Here is a 19,834-nt window from a genome sequence, read left to right on the forward strand (position 1 = left end):
TTTTCTCGTTTTTGGCTCACCGAGGAGTAAGATGAAATTAAGAATATTTCATATTTTCATAAAGGGTGGTTCGTAAGCATTATCCAAACCCCCCTCCCCCTTGTCATTAAAAGTCAGGAAATCGGAATCCCCCCTCTCCCCATCGATGATGACGTAATACTTGAACGGCCCCTTCGCGATTGATATTAACAATAATTAACTGCCGCAAAAATTCCGTTGGACTCAATATAATGATTAATTATCATTATTTAATTAATGATTTCGCTTTTTATTATGTCATAATTAATCAACGATTAGTAATCGCGATTATAAGTCATTACAAAAACTCCGTAGAATTTGCTATTTCACTGTAAAACGAATACTTAGAGGAAATTATCCGTTTTAAAGTGCAAAGCATATCCGTTTTAAGGATTGGATTTAAATTGTACTGGCGCAAGTACCAATTAGGTCAAGCTGCACCAAAACAAATGACCATAAAAAACTAAGATAACATCCGTTTTAAAGTGCAGATCATCCAAAAACTAAAGTGCAGTCGATTCCCTCCCTAATAAATACTATACTACTGCGAACCCGTTTCATACTCCAATTTGTTGATTTTATACAAATGCAACGCCACAACAGGCAAATTGCCCAACGAGGTGGCTGACTTAAGAACATCATGGATCCCCGAGCCCCTACCTACTACTGCTACAACACACATGCACCTCCCCCCCCGCGGAACCCCCCAACGAATCGGTACATGCGGGAATGTACGTGTAGTGCAACCTGACGTAAAGTTTGTTTCTGTGTAATGCTTGTTATGTGTAGTGCTGTCATCTGCCCCTAGTTTTACTAACTATGAGTGAAGTGTTATGGTTGAATGATTTACCGTTGTAGGACTGTTGCTCTCTGTGGCGAGACTTTTTAACGGGGAGATCGGCTCGCATTTGCGCCTTGAAGTTGGGAACCACAGAAAACCAACTTCAGCCGACCACCACTGTGGGGTTCGAACCCGGATCCTCGCACCACGAGTCCGGCACTATAACCACTCGACCACCACAGCGGCGAAAAGTGCAATTATTTGGAGGTGGGTGGATTTGAACCCATGTACCCTGAACTCTTCCCATCTCTAACTCCGTATCTTACCAACCCACCACTACAGCACTTTTATGTGTGCTTAAGACGTCGAACTTGTCATGGACTTTTAGCAAACCCTGTACTTGCACTGGCGTAAGCAACCGATGACGTGTATGAGAGAGAGAGAGTGATGTTGTACAATTAAACTGTCTGTAAAAATGTTCATTTTTTTATCCTGTCCGTATTGTTGGGTGACGAAATTTTCCCCATGCGATTTCAACGGCAATTTCTTGAATTCGAAGACAATAATCGATACGTCATTAATTATTTTCAATCCTTTTAATCAATCATTTCTTCATCCAAGACAGCACCTGTTCAATGGCTAATTTACCTTAATTGTGTTGTTTCAACGGTGTCCATGTCGCAAGTTTCTCTGAATATATACTTGTATTATATTCAATTTTGAAATGAAAGAAATAATAAAAGGACTCGAAGCCAGGAACCGATACAGGTGCGTTTATTTTCAAACTGCAGTATTTTTAATTCCACCACCTAAAAAAAAACAACTCACACTGACAAAAATGACAGTCAAGGTTAGGGTTGCCAGCTTACAAAAATACAAATACGGACGTATCTTGAACAGGTGATGATCAACGCCTAGATTTTTATGACCTATTAATGACATATTGAAAAAGCTCATGGGAGGCTCGGGCATATTGAAAAAGCTCATGGGAGGGCTCGGGCATAATGAGAAAGGCCATGGGAAGCTAATGCACATTGAGAAAATGTCTGAGAGGCGAGTACACATTTACAAAAGATTGGCTCGTGGTAACCAAGTAGGCTATACATTTGGAAAAGATTGAGCTCGTGGGAACCAAATACACATTCAGAAAGCTCAGAAAAAAACGAGTACATACTGAGAAAGCTCATGACAGTTTAGTACACATCTAGAAAAGTTTAGGTTCATGGGAGACGAGTATATATTCAGGATGCTCATGAGGGGCGAAAAATGTTTTGGAAAGCTCACATCAGAGACGAGTACACATTTACAAAAGGTTAAGCTCATGAGAAGCGAGCAATATTCAGAAACGTTTGTTTAAGTTCATGGAAGGTGAACACACATTTAAGAAGAATTAAGGCCATGAGAGTTGAGTACTCATTTAAAAAATATTGATTTCATCGAAGGCAAGTGCATGCTTAAGAACATCAAGCTCATTAGAGACAAGTACACATTTAGAAATAATTAAGCTCAACGAAGGTGTGCACATGTTTAGGAAGCAAGTACACATTTAGAAAACTCGTGGGGAAATATCCGTGCAAAACTCTCAAAACGTCCATATTCTAAAATTAATATTCATCAAGTTATTGAAGATGTAAAACTATATGATGTGTTCACACGGTTTCTTTATTAGTTGACGAGTTCGTATTAACCTGAAAATAGGTCTGCTAGACGAAAAATTTTAAAATGCCGTATAATTTTGAGTCCCAGAGAATATTTCTGTAATTCTGAAAATTTACATGAAATACAAGACACTCCCGTATATACGAGACATCTGGCAACCCTACATAAGATACAAGATACATGCAACAATTCCACCTTTCACTATGTGTGTATCTACTGTACTATTCATGCTTGATACAGTACTGAAGGTTTTTTTTTTTCAGTACCATAACATTTAACTCTCCTCCGGAACGTCTGTACACGTATATCATTGTTGATCTCTCCCTCTTTCTCCATGTCACTGATCTTTTCATCCTTGGTGTCACTGATCTTTTCATCCTTGGTGTCACTGACCTCCTTCATCTCACTGAACTCTCCCTCTTTCTCCATGTCACTGATCTTTCCATCCTTGGTGTCACTGACCTCCTTCATCTCACTGAACTCTCCCTCCTCTTTCTGGCCGTCACTGGCTTAATCCTTCTCGATGCCTTTGCTGACCTGGCCCTTCTTGAAACAATTGTTGAACTACTCTTCCTTGATGCTCTTGCTGACCTATCCCTCCTTGATGCCCTTGCTGACCTACCCCTCCTTGATGCTCTTGCTGACCTACTTCTCTCTGACGCAATTGGTAACCTACCCCTCCTTGATGCCCTAGCTGACCTACTCCTCCTTGATGCGATTGCTGACCTACGCTTTCTTGACGCGATTGATGACCTGCCCCTCTCTGATGCCCTTGTTGACCTGCTCCTCTCCGATGACCTTGCTGACCTGCCCCTCTCTGATGGCCTTGCTGATCTGCCCCTCTCTCATTCCCTTGCTGACCTACACCCCTCTGATGCCGTTGCTGATCTCGCCTAAGTCGATGCTGACCTTCTCCGAACCGTCGCTGACTTCCATCAATGAGTCGTCGATGGCCTCTTCTTCCGTCGGATCGTTGCTGACTCCACCCTACTTCGTGTAGTCGGTAATATTCTCTTCCTCTTTGCTGATGTCCGCCTTCAGAAGGTCGTTGCTGATCACCTCCCATCTCAGAAGGTCGTTGGTGATCTCCTCCTCCTCCTCTTTCCAAAGGTCGTTGCTGATCACCTTCTTCTTCTCTCTCTGGAGGTCGTTCTTGATCACCTTCTCCTCCTCTTTGAGAAGGGTGCGGCCGATCGCCTTCTCCTCTTTCAGAAGGTCGTTGCTGATCAATTTCTCCTACTTCATCATGTCGTTGCTCATCCCCTGTTCGTGCATGAGATTCTTCATCAGTCTCGGTAGTTCCAATCGAGGATCTTTCGTCACCGTCCGTGGCGTCTGTGTCGCTGAGAGGAAACGGACGGGGCCTCATGCAAATTCTATCAGGCCGACTGAAAGAGATACTATGAGTTATCAATCATGCCTTTTTCTGCTAAAAATTGTCATTCACATTTATTTTCAAATACAAAAGATACAGAATTCATTTTTTTTCTTATTGCATTATGAAACAGGTCGTAAGTTAGTGACTGTTCTGCATTTGAACGGAATGACTTCATTCAAACTTACAGGAACAACCGTCTTCAGGAATCATTTCTAATACACTAGTGTTCTTCAACCTTTTTATAGTTGCGGACCAGTGAAAGCAGTTGAGCATGAGTAGTTACGCTGTCCAGCGAAAATGATGGAAATAATTGGCGGGCCGGTAAAAACTAAATGAATGGGAGAAATATTTTGCGGACCGACGGAAAATGAATTATTGTGAAAAATAATTTGCGGAGCGTTAAAAACTAAATAAAGGAGAAAACCATAAGTTGACTGAATGAATTAACGCCAGAACTCTGCCACCGGACTTATCCCGTTGCCGAGATCTCTTCCAGCACAGCTTCGTGGTAGAGTCTGGAACAATTCACATGCGGACTGGCAAAACCGAAAGGAATAATTTGAGGACCCACATAAACCAAATGATATTAAAAGGGAGAAATAATTGGCGGACCGGGGTAAAACATAAACGGGAGAAATAATTCGTAGACTTGCTGACGGCTGAGACAGAAATAAAAACCAATATACACAGATGACATAATATTCAACAAATCTAAAATTATATAGTGGTTAAACAAATTGGTTGAAATATTCCGTGAACGAGCACTAAATTCTTACGGATTAGCACCGGTCCGCAGACCAGCGGTTGAAAAGAACACTGTAATAGACGCTACATCAGACATTCTCTAATCTTTGGTTAAATTAAAATAAGCTAAACAAATTTAACCCGGCAGCGCACGCAGAATATGGTGACGAGATGAGATGCCTGCAAATCCCGGACAAATCCCAAAAATCGTTGTTAAAAACCGGGACATGCATGAATAATAACCGGGTCATTTTAAAAACTGTCATTTAGTGGCATTACAGCGTTAAATTGCAACCTATTAATGTATTACGAAAATATTATCACATTACTTCTGAACAGAGGCGCAAAAACGAGTGAAACATCAGAATATAGAAGCTATGGTTTGCCAGACGACGTCCAGTCCGGGAATGAAGGGCATATGCCATGAAGGGTGACATGCGTTACATTATATACTCATAAATTACTGGGGGGGGGGGGAGCGATAACTGAAGTACTCATAAGCCCCGTTCACATGTGCAAATATTGCGGTAGTATTGGGACTTCACTCATAGTTAGAAAAAACTGGTGGCAGATGGCATCACACTACACATAACAAGCATTACACAGAAAAAAACTTCGTCAGGTTTCAACTACACGTACACGCACATTCCAACATGTACCAATACGTTAGAGGTTCCGCAGAGGAATATGGACGAGGCACACGTATGGTTTACTGGGTGGTCTAGCACCCGCTTGACGACTTTTTTCCTTCGTAAGGAAAGAAATGGAGAGCAATCATTGGTGAAAAAGCGCTTTTACTATTTATTATGTGAACGGGACTTCAGTCTCATGTTGTAGGGTTTATGCTTCTAGAACAGTCGACCCTGTGTTTACGAACTTACTAATTCGTTCCGGATGTCCGTTCGTAAACCGAATTGTTCAGAAAACGAAAGAGTTTCTTATTTCCCATAGGAATCAACGTGAAACTGATTAATTCGTTTCAAAGACTCCGATTATTTTCAGTGTGAACTTTCTCAGCAGTGCTTTACGCTTAAGTGCATAACAGATTGAAATTATTACTTTAATACTGAAAACGCTTTTCCCTAGAAGATATAATCCTAATCTTACGAGCTAACGTGTTTATATCCCATACATGGGAGCAAAGGTCGGGCAATGTCTGGGTCATCTATAATCTCAGAATCAAAGCCCTCGAAATTTCTGCCTGCAATCAGGCCTTGAATCAATTCTTTCCAAAACTCAATTCATTTTTCATTTCATTCATTTCTAAACGGGCCTACAGTGAAAAAAAAAATACGAGCAGGTTCATATTCACCAAAACATCCCCATTCAAACCACAAAATTTCCCATTTAAACGGGGCCTACAATGTTTCAAAACTGATTCGGCGTCCTTTGGTTACATGAAATATTAAAATGGAAAAAAAATATTACGGTGAAATAATAAATTCCTAGCATAATGTCTAACGTAGATAAAAGTGAAAATGGTTATATTTCATAGAGCAAGCAAAAACCGGGACAAACAGAAAGCCTTGTTCGGGGCAGGGAGAAAAATAGTGAAAAACCGGGCATCTGCCCACACTATGAACGGGATTCAACAGACCCTCTTCCCTTCTTTATAAAATAGACTCGTCCTCTCAATCCCGTGTGTGAGCTTCCCCATGCTTTCAAAAGCTGTGTTATAAAGCTGCTATTACCATTGGACTTATTGCGCATACATTCATTTGCGCCGTCTGATTAATCCTTACATTTAGCGTTTCCGGGTTTGCTTGGACATTTGTGAGCAGGGAGTGTAGAACCGTCGTACCACAACACTCATTGGCCAGAAAGAACTGTCTGTCAGTAACTTTGTACCGACATCAGGAGGTACAGATATCCTGAAAGATGCATATGGAGCCGCATCCGAGCTCGGACACTCATAATCCTTAACCAAAAATATTTTCAGAACTCGTGCAGTTCTTCACATCGTCAGCTGAAACAGCTGAAGTGCTTTTCTCGCATCTTCCCAGATAGATTAGTACATCCCTAGGGACCACCGCACCTGCAGACAAAAGACAATTTTCTTCCCGATAGCCTTTGAGTAAATTTCTTTCATGACGTTTTCTGGTCACTTCGATGAATGAGGGCATCATCATTATCATCATCATCAGCTCCAGTCATGGTGTTGGTGGTGACGTTTGCCGACGACGAATCCTGTTTAGACTGAGGGGATACAATGGAGCGTTGCGCAGACTTGTTCACTCCCTTCCAGGGGATAGTTAGCACAGTTGGCGTTTCTTTTACACCAGTGGCGACGGTGGAAATTGCTGAATTTACATAGTTCTTTGTTGGAGATGTTTATCCTTCTTCCACGAATGAGCAGTTCTTTGTTGGAGATGTTTATCCTTCTTCCACGAATGAGCAGTTCTTTGTTGGAGATGTTTATCCTTCTTCCACGAATGAGCAGTTCTTTGTTGGAGATGTTTATCCTTCTTCCACGAATGAGCAGTTCTTTGTTGGAGATGTTTATCCTTCTTCCACGAATGAGCAGTTCTTTGTTGGAGATGTTTATCCTTCTTCCACGAATGAGCATTTTTCCTCGAAAAATACGTCCAGAAGCTATATATAACCTAACATTTCACACACTATGGCATTGGTAACTTTACGTATGGCCGTATCCAGGTTGTGGCACGTGAGCGGAGTGCTTGATAAACATAATCCAACCTGTTTTTAAACAGAGAAACAACACGTGCGTCCATGTTCATCGACGCCATTGGCGATCTCGAGAAGCAATCCACACTTACACAAAACAACCACAAATTTTTGTATGGGCAGTTATTATAATTTTTTTCGTAATTATTGCTCTTATATTTTGGGTTGCATTGTTTTTGTGATATTGGGCCTGCATATTTTTCAAGGAATTCTACTTTTAGCCACTCGTTGGGCAATATGATTGTTGTGACCTTCCTGTTTGTATTAAAAGAAAAAAAACGTGTGTCATTTCAATAATTATTGGACAATGATTTTGGTGTCCAGAAACCTAATAAACGTTTTCACGTGATTTTCAAAATCATCTCGAAATATTGGTACTGAAATACTTGCTGGATCTATATCTCGTGGACGAGAAATGTGGCGATAAATGGCCATTTTGGCCACAAGAATGGAACAGACGAAGGAATTCTCAAAGGCAACGCCAAAGTAAGCGATGCAGTGTTTTACAGGGCTATTTGGTTTAAAGCTTGGTTTTAACCAAGTGGTTTTTTTTCAAAAAATCAAATAAAATTGGCCTAAATATCATTTTTTTTCCTTGAAAAATATCATATTGGTTCATTATTAGCCAAACTTTTTCATTTTTACCACATTTTATATCCTTGGGGTACATTCTGATGGCATATCTTTAAATGACATAAGATTTTATAAGTGGTTTTTTTCAAAAAGTCTCTCTCATAAAAGTGGCCAGTATATATATATTTTTTTCACATATGAAGTTTCTTAGTTATTTAAAGTTATATACAAAAGCCGAAATTTCTCATTCTTACAACATTTTCTAACCATTGGCTACATTCTGATGCTCTATCTTTAGCAAATTCATGTAAATAAGGCTTGCATTACACATCTAAATGTAGTGGTGTATTATCTCACAGGTTTCTTTTTCCCTTCACAAAGAAGCAGAAACAGTAGTGACATCATCATGCTAGGGGCAGATGGTCCTATAATCCAATAAAGACATCAGCTAAGGACATCCAATAAAGGACAAAGACTTGTGTACTAGTAGTTACATTACCTCACATACATTTTCATTTTCTTAGAAGTAGCTACATCTCCTACTGTATACCTCCCAGTCTTAATATTCAATAGTTGGTTTTTTTTTATACTTTCTCACTGTTAAGCCCAGTTAATCAAGGTTCTACTGTATAATAATAACAGATTTATGAAAAATAATCAGCTATATACAGGGTGATTGTAATTTGAAGTTTCGATTCCAAAACCATTCAATAAGAACTACTGGTCAGAATGACTTGAAAATTTGCATAGATAATAAAAATACAAATACAACGCCACAACAGGCAAAATGCCCAACGAGGATACTCCTGAAGCAATGGAAGTTTCTTTCGCAAAAGGAAAAAAAAGTGCAAGTAGTGAAAATTGTGCAAGTAGATGATGCTGTACTTGTCCAGCAGTATAATCTATTTTGTGAAACCACATCATTTCGGCACTTCCACAGCATCAGTGTGTTGACAGAACTTCTATCAAGATACATATTGCAATACCAGCAAAGCTGAAGACCCATTTTGACAGGATGCACCTTAACCCTTGCAACTTCTGGCTGTGGGGGGGGGGGGTACCTCAAAATGTCATAAACAGTGGTCAGATTGCAAACTTTGGTGAATTGCAATCTCCAACACATCCCCTATATGTTAGAAGTTCCTCAGGAATATTAACGTGGGGGCGCGTTTGATTTAATAAAGCTGAATTGCAAGCACATCCACATCATAACCATGGCATACTCTGATTCTGTTGTTGAACAAGAATTTCTGTGCTTTCACCTCATAGCCAGAACACCGTGGACAGCATATTTAACATTTCTTAAGTTGTAGTTACTTGTTCAACTACTTCACTCTTTTTGTGATGTTTCCATGAATTATGAAATCGTGCAATGCTATAATTAAGTTATCATTTTGCCATGGCTGGCTATGGTTTCCATTCGGCGAGCAAATTCCCTACATGTTGGATGATGTCATTAATTTTCAAGTATTTTTTCCCCTTCACCAAATAAAATTGTATTTTTTCAGGAATATTCATGTCAATTTTCAATTCATTGTGACAATAATTCTTTTTTTACAGTGTTTTGAAATCAGAACCTTAGTTATAATCACCCTGTATATCGTAAATCATTGCTAATTAATCTGCATTATTTATGCTTCATTAAATACATTATATTCACTTAATTTTTAATATAGTTTTTGCAAAATAGCTTCCTAATTAAGCATACTGAAAGTAACTGGAGAAAACATCTCTATATATGTGATTAATAATAACATTAAAAGAATTTTCTAACACATTGAGTTAACAAGGAAACAGTTATTTTCCGGATATTATGCTGAGGTGAGCTCGGAAAGAAAAGTCATCACGTCTCCACCGGGACTCGAACCCAGGCCCTCTTGCATACCGGGCAAGCATGCTACCATCTACACCACTGGAGACACATGAATCTGCCTTCCAAATTTGAGTTGCCTTACACATTGAGTTAAGCAAAAAATAATTAAATTGCAGTTTTTGTTCAAATGTAAGAAATATTTATTAATTAATATGGGAATAGTGTTAATTACCATTAATAAACATTTTATTTTAGTTAATTATTAGAAGTTTGAATGATTTTTCAGAAATTTTATAATTGTTTTTAATGTTAATACTATTTAAAACAAAAAACCGGTTTTTTTTTTACCAACACTGGTTTGTTAGTAATCATGACACTCACTCGCATTTTAAACTTTGTGACAGGCGCGCTGCTGGGTTAACAAGACAGTAAGAAACATGCGTATATAGGTATACTCACGGAGGTAACCGTACAGGCGGTATTCTGAAAGCTGATGAAGTACTCGCCGTAGTCACTCCAGATGCATCGCTGAGGGTATTCAAAGGAGAGGTACTAAAAGTAAAAAAGGAGAAAAGTTATATATAGAGAGAGTAAAATGTGATATGCAAGTTAATAGACGGCCAGAAACAAAACAGCTGGGAAAAACAATAAATACCCATAATTAAGGACGATTCGTGAATTAGACGGAACTTATGTTGATTAAGGCAGCAGTTCTCAACTGCCGATCTCCCCTTAAAAAGTCTCGCCACAGAGAGCAATAACAGGGCACAAATGTTGTATGTTATTATAAACATATTACTTAGCTTACAACGGTACAAATATTCAATCATTAAACTTCCCTCATAATTTGAAAAATACATGGCAGTACTAAAAAATTCGTGCACAACACTAAATACACACTCAGATTGTTAGGCACGCATGCGCACTTCCGGCACAAATCATTTGATAGTAAATTGCCAATGGCGATAGACAGTTGTGTCGTGTGAAAATCAGGAGGAAGGGAGTCAAGAGGGGTGGTTAGCGCGGCCACGGAGATCTGCGAAAACATAAAGCTCTGAAATATGGCAGTGGAACGTAAGACAACTTTCAGAATCCAGCAAAACTGTCGATAGAACCAGGGCCTTCTTAAGAATGGCTCGAGGGTTGCTCATGTCGATATGGGGACTGGGATTAAAGCCCATGCGTTCGAGGGGAAATATATGAATATATATATACCGATACATGATGTTTGAGGCTGTTGACTAGTCTTTACCTGTTAACTAGGAGAGGACTCTTTAATTGCTTCATTAGGAGGACTTGAAGAATTGACTAGGAGCAGAGGCTTGAGGTCCAATCGCAACCTTCTCGTGGTGCAGCCCGTAAATAGCCATGTTTAACAGAACGGATGTGGATGGGCTTCCTCTAACTCACACTGGCCAGCGTGGACGATTACGGTCATAAACACTCTAAAAAGAATCATGAGGTCTGTCTATAAACTAAGGCCCTCAGAGTGTCCCTGGTTACGGCAGCGACCAGCAAGATACAAAGGCTGAGGGTGCTAAGAATCACTGTGTTGAACCAGGCTGCCATAAGATAATGTAATGACCTTGGCCACGTATAACGAACGATCCCTTTCATCAGAAAATCGTTTGCAGGAGTTGGAAGAAGAAAGAAAAAAAAAAGGATAAATTGGGACATCTTAGGCATCTGTGAAGTAAGAAGAAAAGGAGAAAATTGAACTTGCCAGGGGATATGTATTTTCTACAGAGGAACAGGTAATGGAAGAACTAGTGGAGTAGGGTTTCTCTTTTCCATAAAACGTGGAAAATAACATCGTTGAGACTTAAATAGCACGTATGACAGAGTTGCAAAGTTGGTTACGTAAATATGTATCAAGCAGATGCCGGATACAGATTATTCAAGTCTGTGCACAAACAACAAGCTATTCTGAGGAAAAACTTCGATGATTAAAACTCTTTAGATACAGCATGTAGAACTGTTTTTAAATTGCACTCCTCTGTTGCTATGAATTTTTATTTTAATTTGAATGATTTGAATTTTTTAAATTGACTATTCTGTTTTCCATTCTAATTTTTACTAGCATTTACCAGAATCGGTCATTTTTTTTGTACTGTTATATGATAACAACAGATTTGATTTGATTTGAAAAAAAATATATTAGTTTTGTTGGGCAATTTTATAATACTTTACACCATAGTTTTACAAACATTTTTGTGTCCCATCGCCCCCTTCTTCAGAAATGTTTTTCTCTCATCGCCCCTCAACTCAAACTAGCGCATAGACTCCTATATTATAACCGTAGCTTTTATCGCCCCCCGAACCATTCCATAACCCACCGGGGGCAATACTGCCCACTTTGGGAAGCACTTCTCTATACGAGATCAGAACAGAGGAAAGGAAGCAGGAAGAAAAGAAAATGGAGCGGAATATTTGTACAAGTAGCAGCACCTGTGCTGAAAGAAGAAGTCCACAAGGCTATAAGATGTATGAAGAAAGGGAAATGCCCTGGTGAAGATGGGATTTGAATAGACATTGTTAAAGAATCAGGAGAAGAATGTGCCATGTTAGCTGCTTTGTTTATAAATTGTCTCTCAAAATCCGATGTGCCGTAAGATTGGAATAACATAAAGATGGTTCTTCTTTACAAAAAGTTCGAAAAAGAGGATATCAAGAATTATCGACCAATCAGTCTCCTATCAGTAATGTATAAAATCTTCACCAAAGTGCTGACATGTAGGCTTGAAACCACATTGGACGAAGCCCGACCAAAAGAACAGGCAGGTTTTCGAAGTGGATTGAGTACAATGGATCACATCCAAACAATCAGGGAGCTCATAGAGAGACACAAGGAATACAAATTACCATTGTATATGGCCTTCATTGATTTTGGGAGAGAGTTTGACTCTGTCTTCACATCTGTTGTATTATAGCTCTAGATATAATTGAGGTAGAAAATACTTGCATCAATGTCATTAAGAAAATATATGACAAAGCAACTGCAATCATTCATTTGGATAAAAAGGAAAGGAAAAGGAGTCAGACGGGGTGATATTATTTCACCAAAGCTCTTTACCGCTGCTTTAGAAGAAGTATTTAGAAAATTGGATTCGGATGAGAAAGGATTAAAAATAAATGTAGAATTTCTCAATAATTTGCGTTTTGCCGACAACATTATTATTATCAGTATTAATCCAGTCGAACTAGAAGAAATTTTACAAGAACTGGCGAAGGCAAATATTTAGGTGGGTTTGAAAATAAACCTACAAAAGACTAAAGTTATGTTCAACTCTTTTGCTTTGAAAAAGATCTTGTTCCACAATACAGAGATCGAAGAAGTGGAAAGCTATGTACACCTGGGACAAGAAATCACCATGGACAACGGAATCATTAATGAAGTAAACATTCGGCAAAATCTGTAATTCTGAAGAGCAACATGCCATTATGCCTGAAACGAAAAATGTCTAACCAGTGTGTGCTACCAGCACTGACTTACGGAGCTGAAACATGGACACTCACAAGCAACACGATACAAAAGCTACAGACAACATGAAGGAGAATGAAGAAAGATGCATGTTAGGAAACACTTTATGTATGCTAAAGATCTTAGCAAACAAGGAGAGACAGAGAACGAATCACTTGGATAAGAAGCCACACAAAGGTATATGATTTCATAAAAAGAACTAAACGTTTAAAATGGAAACGGGCTGGAAATGTTGCAAGAAGACAGACAGATGGACCAGAAGTATTATGGATTGGTACCCCAGTGGTGTTAAACGTCCGAGAAGGAATCCAAACGCAAGATGGATCGATGAGATCCAAAAAAGTAGCTGTAGTCAACTGGATATCAAAAGCATCAGACAGAGTGAAATGGAAAAATTTAGAGTAGACCTTTATCCAGCAGTGGGTAGAAAATGGTTGATGATGATGACATGATTTTGTGACGGTCTTGCATATACTTTTTCCCCTAAGAGGGAAACTCATTGAACTCTTGCCCAGGGGTCCAGAGATCTACCTTATTTATAAAATTTTTGTTCACAATAAATTTAGGGAATAAAAATCAATTGTATAGAAGCAGAAAATGGGGGAAAGGGGGATATCACTCAATACGAGGTTCCATGAGAGGAATATATGGTTAAAAGAGGTCTCAAGACGAAAAAGGGGACTCCGATGTCCGACTCGATAGAGAATTTGTGGTTCGTTTTGTGCTCACCTAGCAGAACTACTGTCTTGGATGTGTGTCGTGTTCGTGGGACCTGCATTCAGAGATTCAGAGGAAGAACTCGACGTGAGGTCGTCAGAAACCTCTGCGACTCTAAATTCCATCTGAGTAGATCGGGATGACGAGCAGCTGATGCTTGCCGTAACGCTCTGAGTACCACGGAGATACAACATACGACTTTGACAGCTGCAAGCGACACGCTGGAGCAACGATCGGCTTGGGTACTGCGGGGAGTTGGCTGTAGCTCCAGGAGAAGCATTGCCAGAGCTGGACGCGACGTCGTTAGCAGACCTGGAGACAGAACAAAGTGGATTTTGATTCCAATGAAAACACAAAACCTCAAAAATACCGCAATTTCACACAATTACGGTCAAAATAGCACAATTTTCTAGATTAATCATCGAAACTTCTGTATTCAAGCTATTAAAAAAATTTTTTTTGGCTGATATTGCCTGTAGAAAGATCAAGCATCGATATTAAACATTTTTTTTATTCCTTATGTAGTTAAAATATGAATTTAAAAAAAAATTAAAGTCCATGCTATAAATCGCTTACGAACCATAGTTGACTATGGTTCGTATTGATAGTAGATGGATGTAGATGGATGGAGGAGGTGGATTGGTAGTAGATGGATCTACTTCAACGGTTTCATATATCCATCTTCTTTGCTAGAAGACGAGGAAGAAGGGGTTATTCTAAATTCGTCCCCTAAGGGGGGTCAAATAGGGGGTTTCATAGTGAAATCATGCCAAGCCACAACCGCTGCAGCTCATCATGAAATTTGGTTAGAAGTTTCGTTTCATGACTATGAGAGGGTTTTTTGAAATCCGACCGCTAAGGTCAAAAGGGCGTAGAATTGGGGAGAGGGTCGTATTAATTTGGTCAGTATTTTTGTATTGTAATGTAGGGATTCACTGAGAAGGGATTTTCCAAAATTCAGCCCCCCCCCCTGGGGGGGAAGGTTCAAAAATTACATGGAGCAATCATCACTGAACCGAAATCGCTGAAGCCATACATAAGAAATTTAGTCAATATTGCATTTTATAATGTAAATACCCACTAAGACGGGATTTCTGAAAATTCATCCCCCCCAAGGGGAATCATGAGGGGTTCAAATGTTACATGGGAGGAATCATCGACGAGTAAATTTTAGGTTACCAAACCCACGCGAGCGAAGCTGCGGGAGACAGATTGTGGTCCATAAAAATAGTTGAACCATAGTTGAGAGCAAAGTACAATTTTCTATTACTTTTCCTATAATTATTTTTATACGCATGCAACAGTAAACATGTTTATTAAACATATGTAAATGCTAAATTACCTGTAATATAGAACATTAATAGCTCAGAATAGCTTGCTGTAGCAACTTGTAGCCGAGAAAGTTTGCAGCTGACAAGATAACGTGAAAACATAACCCCCAACTAACAGCTGATTCGTGGAAAAGTATCGGAGAGGGGCATCCTAACCACATCTCCACATCACACTATTGCTTTCGTGCTTAAACAGTTCATTAGATGTTGTTAGCATTTCGATTATTGATGTTTTAGTGAGCACGGGTGTTTGGACCATAGTTGTGGCCTTGTGTGAAATCACGGTAATTTATGTGCAAATTTTCGAGAAAAAATCTTGAGTAAAATCATACCTGTCGATAGATCCCCCATACTCAATACTCTGGATTACTGTACCAACAGCAGAATTTGTTGAAATTCTGATCGTTGGAGAATAGATAGTGCCGCCGAAGTTTATCGCACTCGGATGGGATCTCGAGGGACCAGGAGCGTCTGGCCCGGGTGTGATATGTTCCGTAGGACCAGCCGATGGCAATGTGGGACCCTAAACGAAAAATATGGAAGAGTTAAGATCATTGCGGGCAGCATGCAAATGAATTCATGTTAAAATTCTAAAACAATTTCGTTTTCATCTTGGGAAACAGTTTGTCATCGCTCGTATACTGCTTCTGCAGGCAGCCATCTTTTACGATCAACCCGTAATACCTCTTGCGATACTGCGTTTAACCTAATCGGACCCGACAAAACGACGTCCTATTTTTAAGGGCAGAAAAGAAAAAAAAATTTCAATCCATGAAACTAAATCCCATAAAACCAAATCAAAGAAGGGGGCCCATCCAGCACCTCCAAGAGATAGAAGGCCTCTGCACTGTTTGCCATAAACGTCATTCAGACTACCTAGCAAGTTTGCCGCATTTTGAAATACAGCATCCTATTTCGTTTCTTCTTATTTTGGCGTAGAATATTCCTGATTGGCTCACAAATACCGCATAGTGATTGGATTTGGGGTATAGAAATCGCAAATTCTGAGCCCGATCATTTCTTTTCGTCACAATGATGATACTGAAGTCTTTCTCTCTTTTTAGTTCGAAATCTTTTCTTCATTTTCCATTCTTCATAGGCCTTCTTGGCCAGTCCGTATGCCGACAGTCGTCCCTAAAAGGATGGGAATCGGCTAAAAATTCCATTCTGGTCTGGTCTGGATATTGGCACAAGCAGGGAATTTTCCCCCCTGAATATTCTGAGGGAAAATGGACTACTTACTGACGTTACAAGTAGAGTGCGGAGGCCTTCTAGGAGGTGCTAGCCCATCCGGCCATGACCCGGGGGAAAGGGCACATGTCCATAGGGGAATCTACGCGATGAGATCTGGTACTATGATTTTCGAGAGTAAGTATGCAAAGTATGCAGATACACACTATACAGGGTAAATACTATCGACCACCCAACAACTATACACGTGATTCCTTGTGAAAAACTAGTATAGAAAAGTTAGTTTTTCGTTTTAGGATCGGGCGAATATTAGGGGAGTTGAAACGCTTTGAAATTTCGTAATGGGTCATTTTTCTAACTGTCAATTACGCACCAAAAACCAAAAAAATTTCTCAATGCCTCGGGTTGCCGCTAATTGGAAATAAACTGAAATATTTAATCCCGTTAGAAGCCAAGTTTGGTTATTTTCTTTCACGACTGGTGCTTTTTCCTCTTCGCGTAGAGTGATGTTAACCTTGTTATTACGTGTTACCTTCGTCCCACTATATAGGTAAATTTATCACCAGATATGCAAAATAACTCGTAGCCAAGCGAGATTTATTGGAGAAATTGTTTCTATTTGATCTCGAAATATTGTTAATCTCTCTCAGCCGAAGAGAAATTGTTTCCCGAAATCAATACTTTTTTGCCAAAGTGTGGTAATTTTCTTTCCTTTAAGTCAAATTTTTTAAAGGAAAACACAAGGGGAAAAACTAGTTGGCACAGCTTTAGCTTTCTTGATTGCTCACAAGGTTATAGCATTGCTATCAGCTTAAAAACACCAAGTTATGCGTTTGGTGCACCTTCGGTGGATTTGGAAGGATTCCAAAGTGACGTCATGAATTTTTAATACGTAAAAACTCCATAATAATTGATGAAATCAATAAACTGAAAACAGTTTTCCATGTTAGTTTTTCAAGAGGAATCATGTATGTAATCATTAGGCAGTCGACAGTATCCACCCTGTATAGCTTAGTTAATGAGCACTTTGGAAGTTCAGAGATTTTTTCGAATTTCTGGAAAAATACTTGATGAATTGTTCTGAAATTCACTTGACTATGTAAACTCTATGCTTGTACTCGTAATACCTAGTCAAAATTTAGAGCTTTTAAGGGAACAAAATAAATTAAATTAGAAAGAAAAGTTTTAAATCAACCCTTGTATTAGATTTTGTAAAATATTTCTGAGTTTTGTATAAGTTTTGTAAAATATTTCTCCTTTTATTTCAAATGCTTGTATGTATTTTCGTGAAAGATGCTCGCATTTTAACAAAGAAAATACTATTCTGAATATTCTTTTTTTTCGCTCCCGCAGAAAGAGAGAAGCATATATTATAGTGACGGACTCGCGATGCGAGGATCCGGGTTCGAACCCCACAGTGGTGGTCGGTTGAAGTTGGTTTTCTGTGGTTTCCAACTTCAAGGCGCAAATGCGAGCCGATCTCCCCGTTAAAAAGTCTCGCCACAGAGAGCAACAGTCCTACAACGATAAATCATTCAATCATAACACTTCACTCATAGTTAGAAAAAAACTGGTGGCAGATGGCAGCACGACACATAACAAGCATTACACAGGAACAAACTTCACGTCAGGTTTCACTACACGTACACACACATTCCCGCATGTACCGATTCGTTGGGGGGTTCCGCGGGGGGTTGTGGGCGGGGTGCATGTGTGGTGTAGCAGTAGTAGGTAGGGCTCGTAGGTAGGGTAAAAAAGGGCTCGGGATCCATGATGTTCTTAAGTACAGCCACCTCGTTGGGCGGTTTGCCTGTTGTGGCGTTGTATTTGTATTTGTATTTGTATATCTCTGAGACTATTCCCGCAGCTAAAGGGTTGCGGTTCAAAATTACAAAAGCCTGTGTTATTTACCGTGAGAGGAACATGACGGGCAGCATTAGATTCGGACACAGGATCTGGAAAGAAATCAGGAAAGTCAATTAGGAGAGAGTTAACAAAATCCAACATTAATGGAAAAAAGTTAAATTAAAATAATGGCGGAGTGGGAATGTTATAAACTCAACTCACGCAAATAAAAAGTGTGTCCAGTTGTACCACATGGATCAACAATACGATAAACATGGTGCGTTCTTGGAGCGGAAGGGCATGTCGTAGACAAGTGCACGCCGACGTCCCTGCGCATCATCTTCGGTGCCCCGCAACGGCGTGGACATCGAACCTTCTGGTACTCGCATTGCTTCCGGTGAGCTTCAGCCGAGGACACTTGGAACGTTTCCGTGCATCCAGAATCCCAGTTGTGGCACCGGATGACGTTCTTCATGATCATGTTGCTGAGAATGTGCGGCACTAGGCTTAGCTCCTCCCAAGTGATTCCGGAACGGCAGACCGGACAACTGGACGAGCGTGCCCGCGTCCAGGTGAGTATACAGTTCTTGCAGAAGACGTGTCTACAGGGGGTCATGAGTGGTTCGTTAAACACACGCAAGCAGATCGAACATACAAGTTCTTCGTCCGGAGGGGACTCGTACAGAACGGGTTCGAATGCCCATTTAGGGGGTGCCATATTGTACACCTATACGGATATCACAAAAGAAAAAGAATTTTATATAATCGAGAAAATTTTATTTCAAAAACTGGTTTCATATTTAGTTTTTGTAAACTTATTAGCATATTTCTAACCAACCCCTATCATCATGACCTTGATTCACACTACGTCCCGTGTGTACGGGTATCAGGGGTGCACGGCGTATATTAAACATGAATTATTTGGGGAAACGGGGAAGGGGGGGGGGATAAAAACCTTCCGAGACATTCCAGCTCCTGCGCAGCAGCAAAGTTTGGTATTAACGATATAGGTAAAAGAAAACCTGAATGCATGTTCACCCATTACAACTATACTACGATGAATTACAGTGAAACTATACGTCATACCCTTTGTTCGAAAAAGGCGCGTTTGTTTTTCGTGCCCCCTCTGTTTCAGAAAAAAGTGTTTAATCTTTATCTTGAAAATAAAAGGGCATTTAGAGAATACAAAAGGGAAAAAGGTGACCTGTCATCATTTAATGAAAAAAAGGACGTTGAAGAAGGCGATTAAGGAAATTCAAAAGGAAATTGAATCAAGGTTGGAAGATAACACTGAATTATTGGTGCTGGCCCGAAATCACTTTACCGGTACGTCAGTAATGGATGGTGTAGGACAGTTGCCCCCCCCCCTTGATAAGTGAGTCTAAGGTAAAAAGCAATGTGGACCTGTGTGGTGCTTTCAATACATTTTTCGCGTCGGTTTTTAATAAGAAAGGTGATATCAAGTTTACGGGTGTGTCATGGGGTGATGAAGTCCTCGATGTGGAAGTCCTAAAATTTCTAGAAAAATTATGGGCATGCAAAGCACCAGGACCAGATGATATTTAGGACCGCCCACCGTTGCTTCTATTATCACGAGATGCAGGCTTTGGGTAAGGGC

General features: G+C 39.8%; 1 protein-coding gene and 1 non-coding gene across 2 annotated transcripts; both read right to left on the reverse strand.

Annotated features, from left to right (window-relative positions):
• Positions 1–1,580: 1,580 nt before the first annotated feature.
• LOC149065011 (uncharacterized) lies at positions 1,581–18,937 on the reverse strand. Its single transcript, XM_089254269.1, has 6 exons — positions 18,439–18,937; positions 18,283–18,326; positions 15,513–15,703; positions 13,862–14,161; positions 10,111–10,203; positions 1,581–3,846 (listed from the first exon to the last, which is right to left on the reverse strand). Exons 1-6 carry the CDS (start codon positions 18,932–18,934, stop codon positions 2,961–2,963), a joined length of 2,010 nt encoding a protein of 669 aa, XP_089110395.1. The 5' UTR covers positions 18,935–18,937; the 3' UTR covers positions 1,581–2,960.
• Positions 9,685–9,758, reverse strand: TRNAT-GGU (transfer RNA threonine (anticodon GGU)). The gene has a single exon. It is a non-coding gene; the product is annotated as a tRNA-Thr (tRNA).
• Positions 18,938–19,834: the final 897 nt, after the last annotated feature.

Source organism: Pholcus phalangioides, unplaced genomic scaffold (genome assembly GCF_987345545.1).
Source record: "Pholcus phalangioides strain wild (caught in Gottingen) unplaced genomic scaffold, Ppha-v1.0 ptg000041l_1, whole genome shotgun sequence".
Classification (NCBI taxonomy): domain Eukaryota; kingdom Metazoa; phylum Arthropoda; class Arachnida; order Araneae; family Pholcidae; genus Pholcus; species Pholcus phalangioides.

Coding starts and splice junctions, on each gene's coding strand:
- LOC149065011 (XM_089254269.1), bottom strand. CDS start 18,934: ATGGCACCCCCTAAATGGGCATTCGAACCCGTTCTGTACGAGTCCCCT. Junction 10,204..13,861: donor CAAGACAGTAGTTCTGCTAG/GTGAGCACAAAA, acceptor TTTTACTTTTAG/TACCTCTCCTTTGAATACCC. Junction 3,847..10,110: donor CCGCCTGTACGGTTACCTCC/GTGAGTATACCT, acceptor TATCTCTTTCAG/TCGGCCTGATAGAATTTGCA.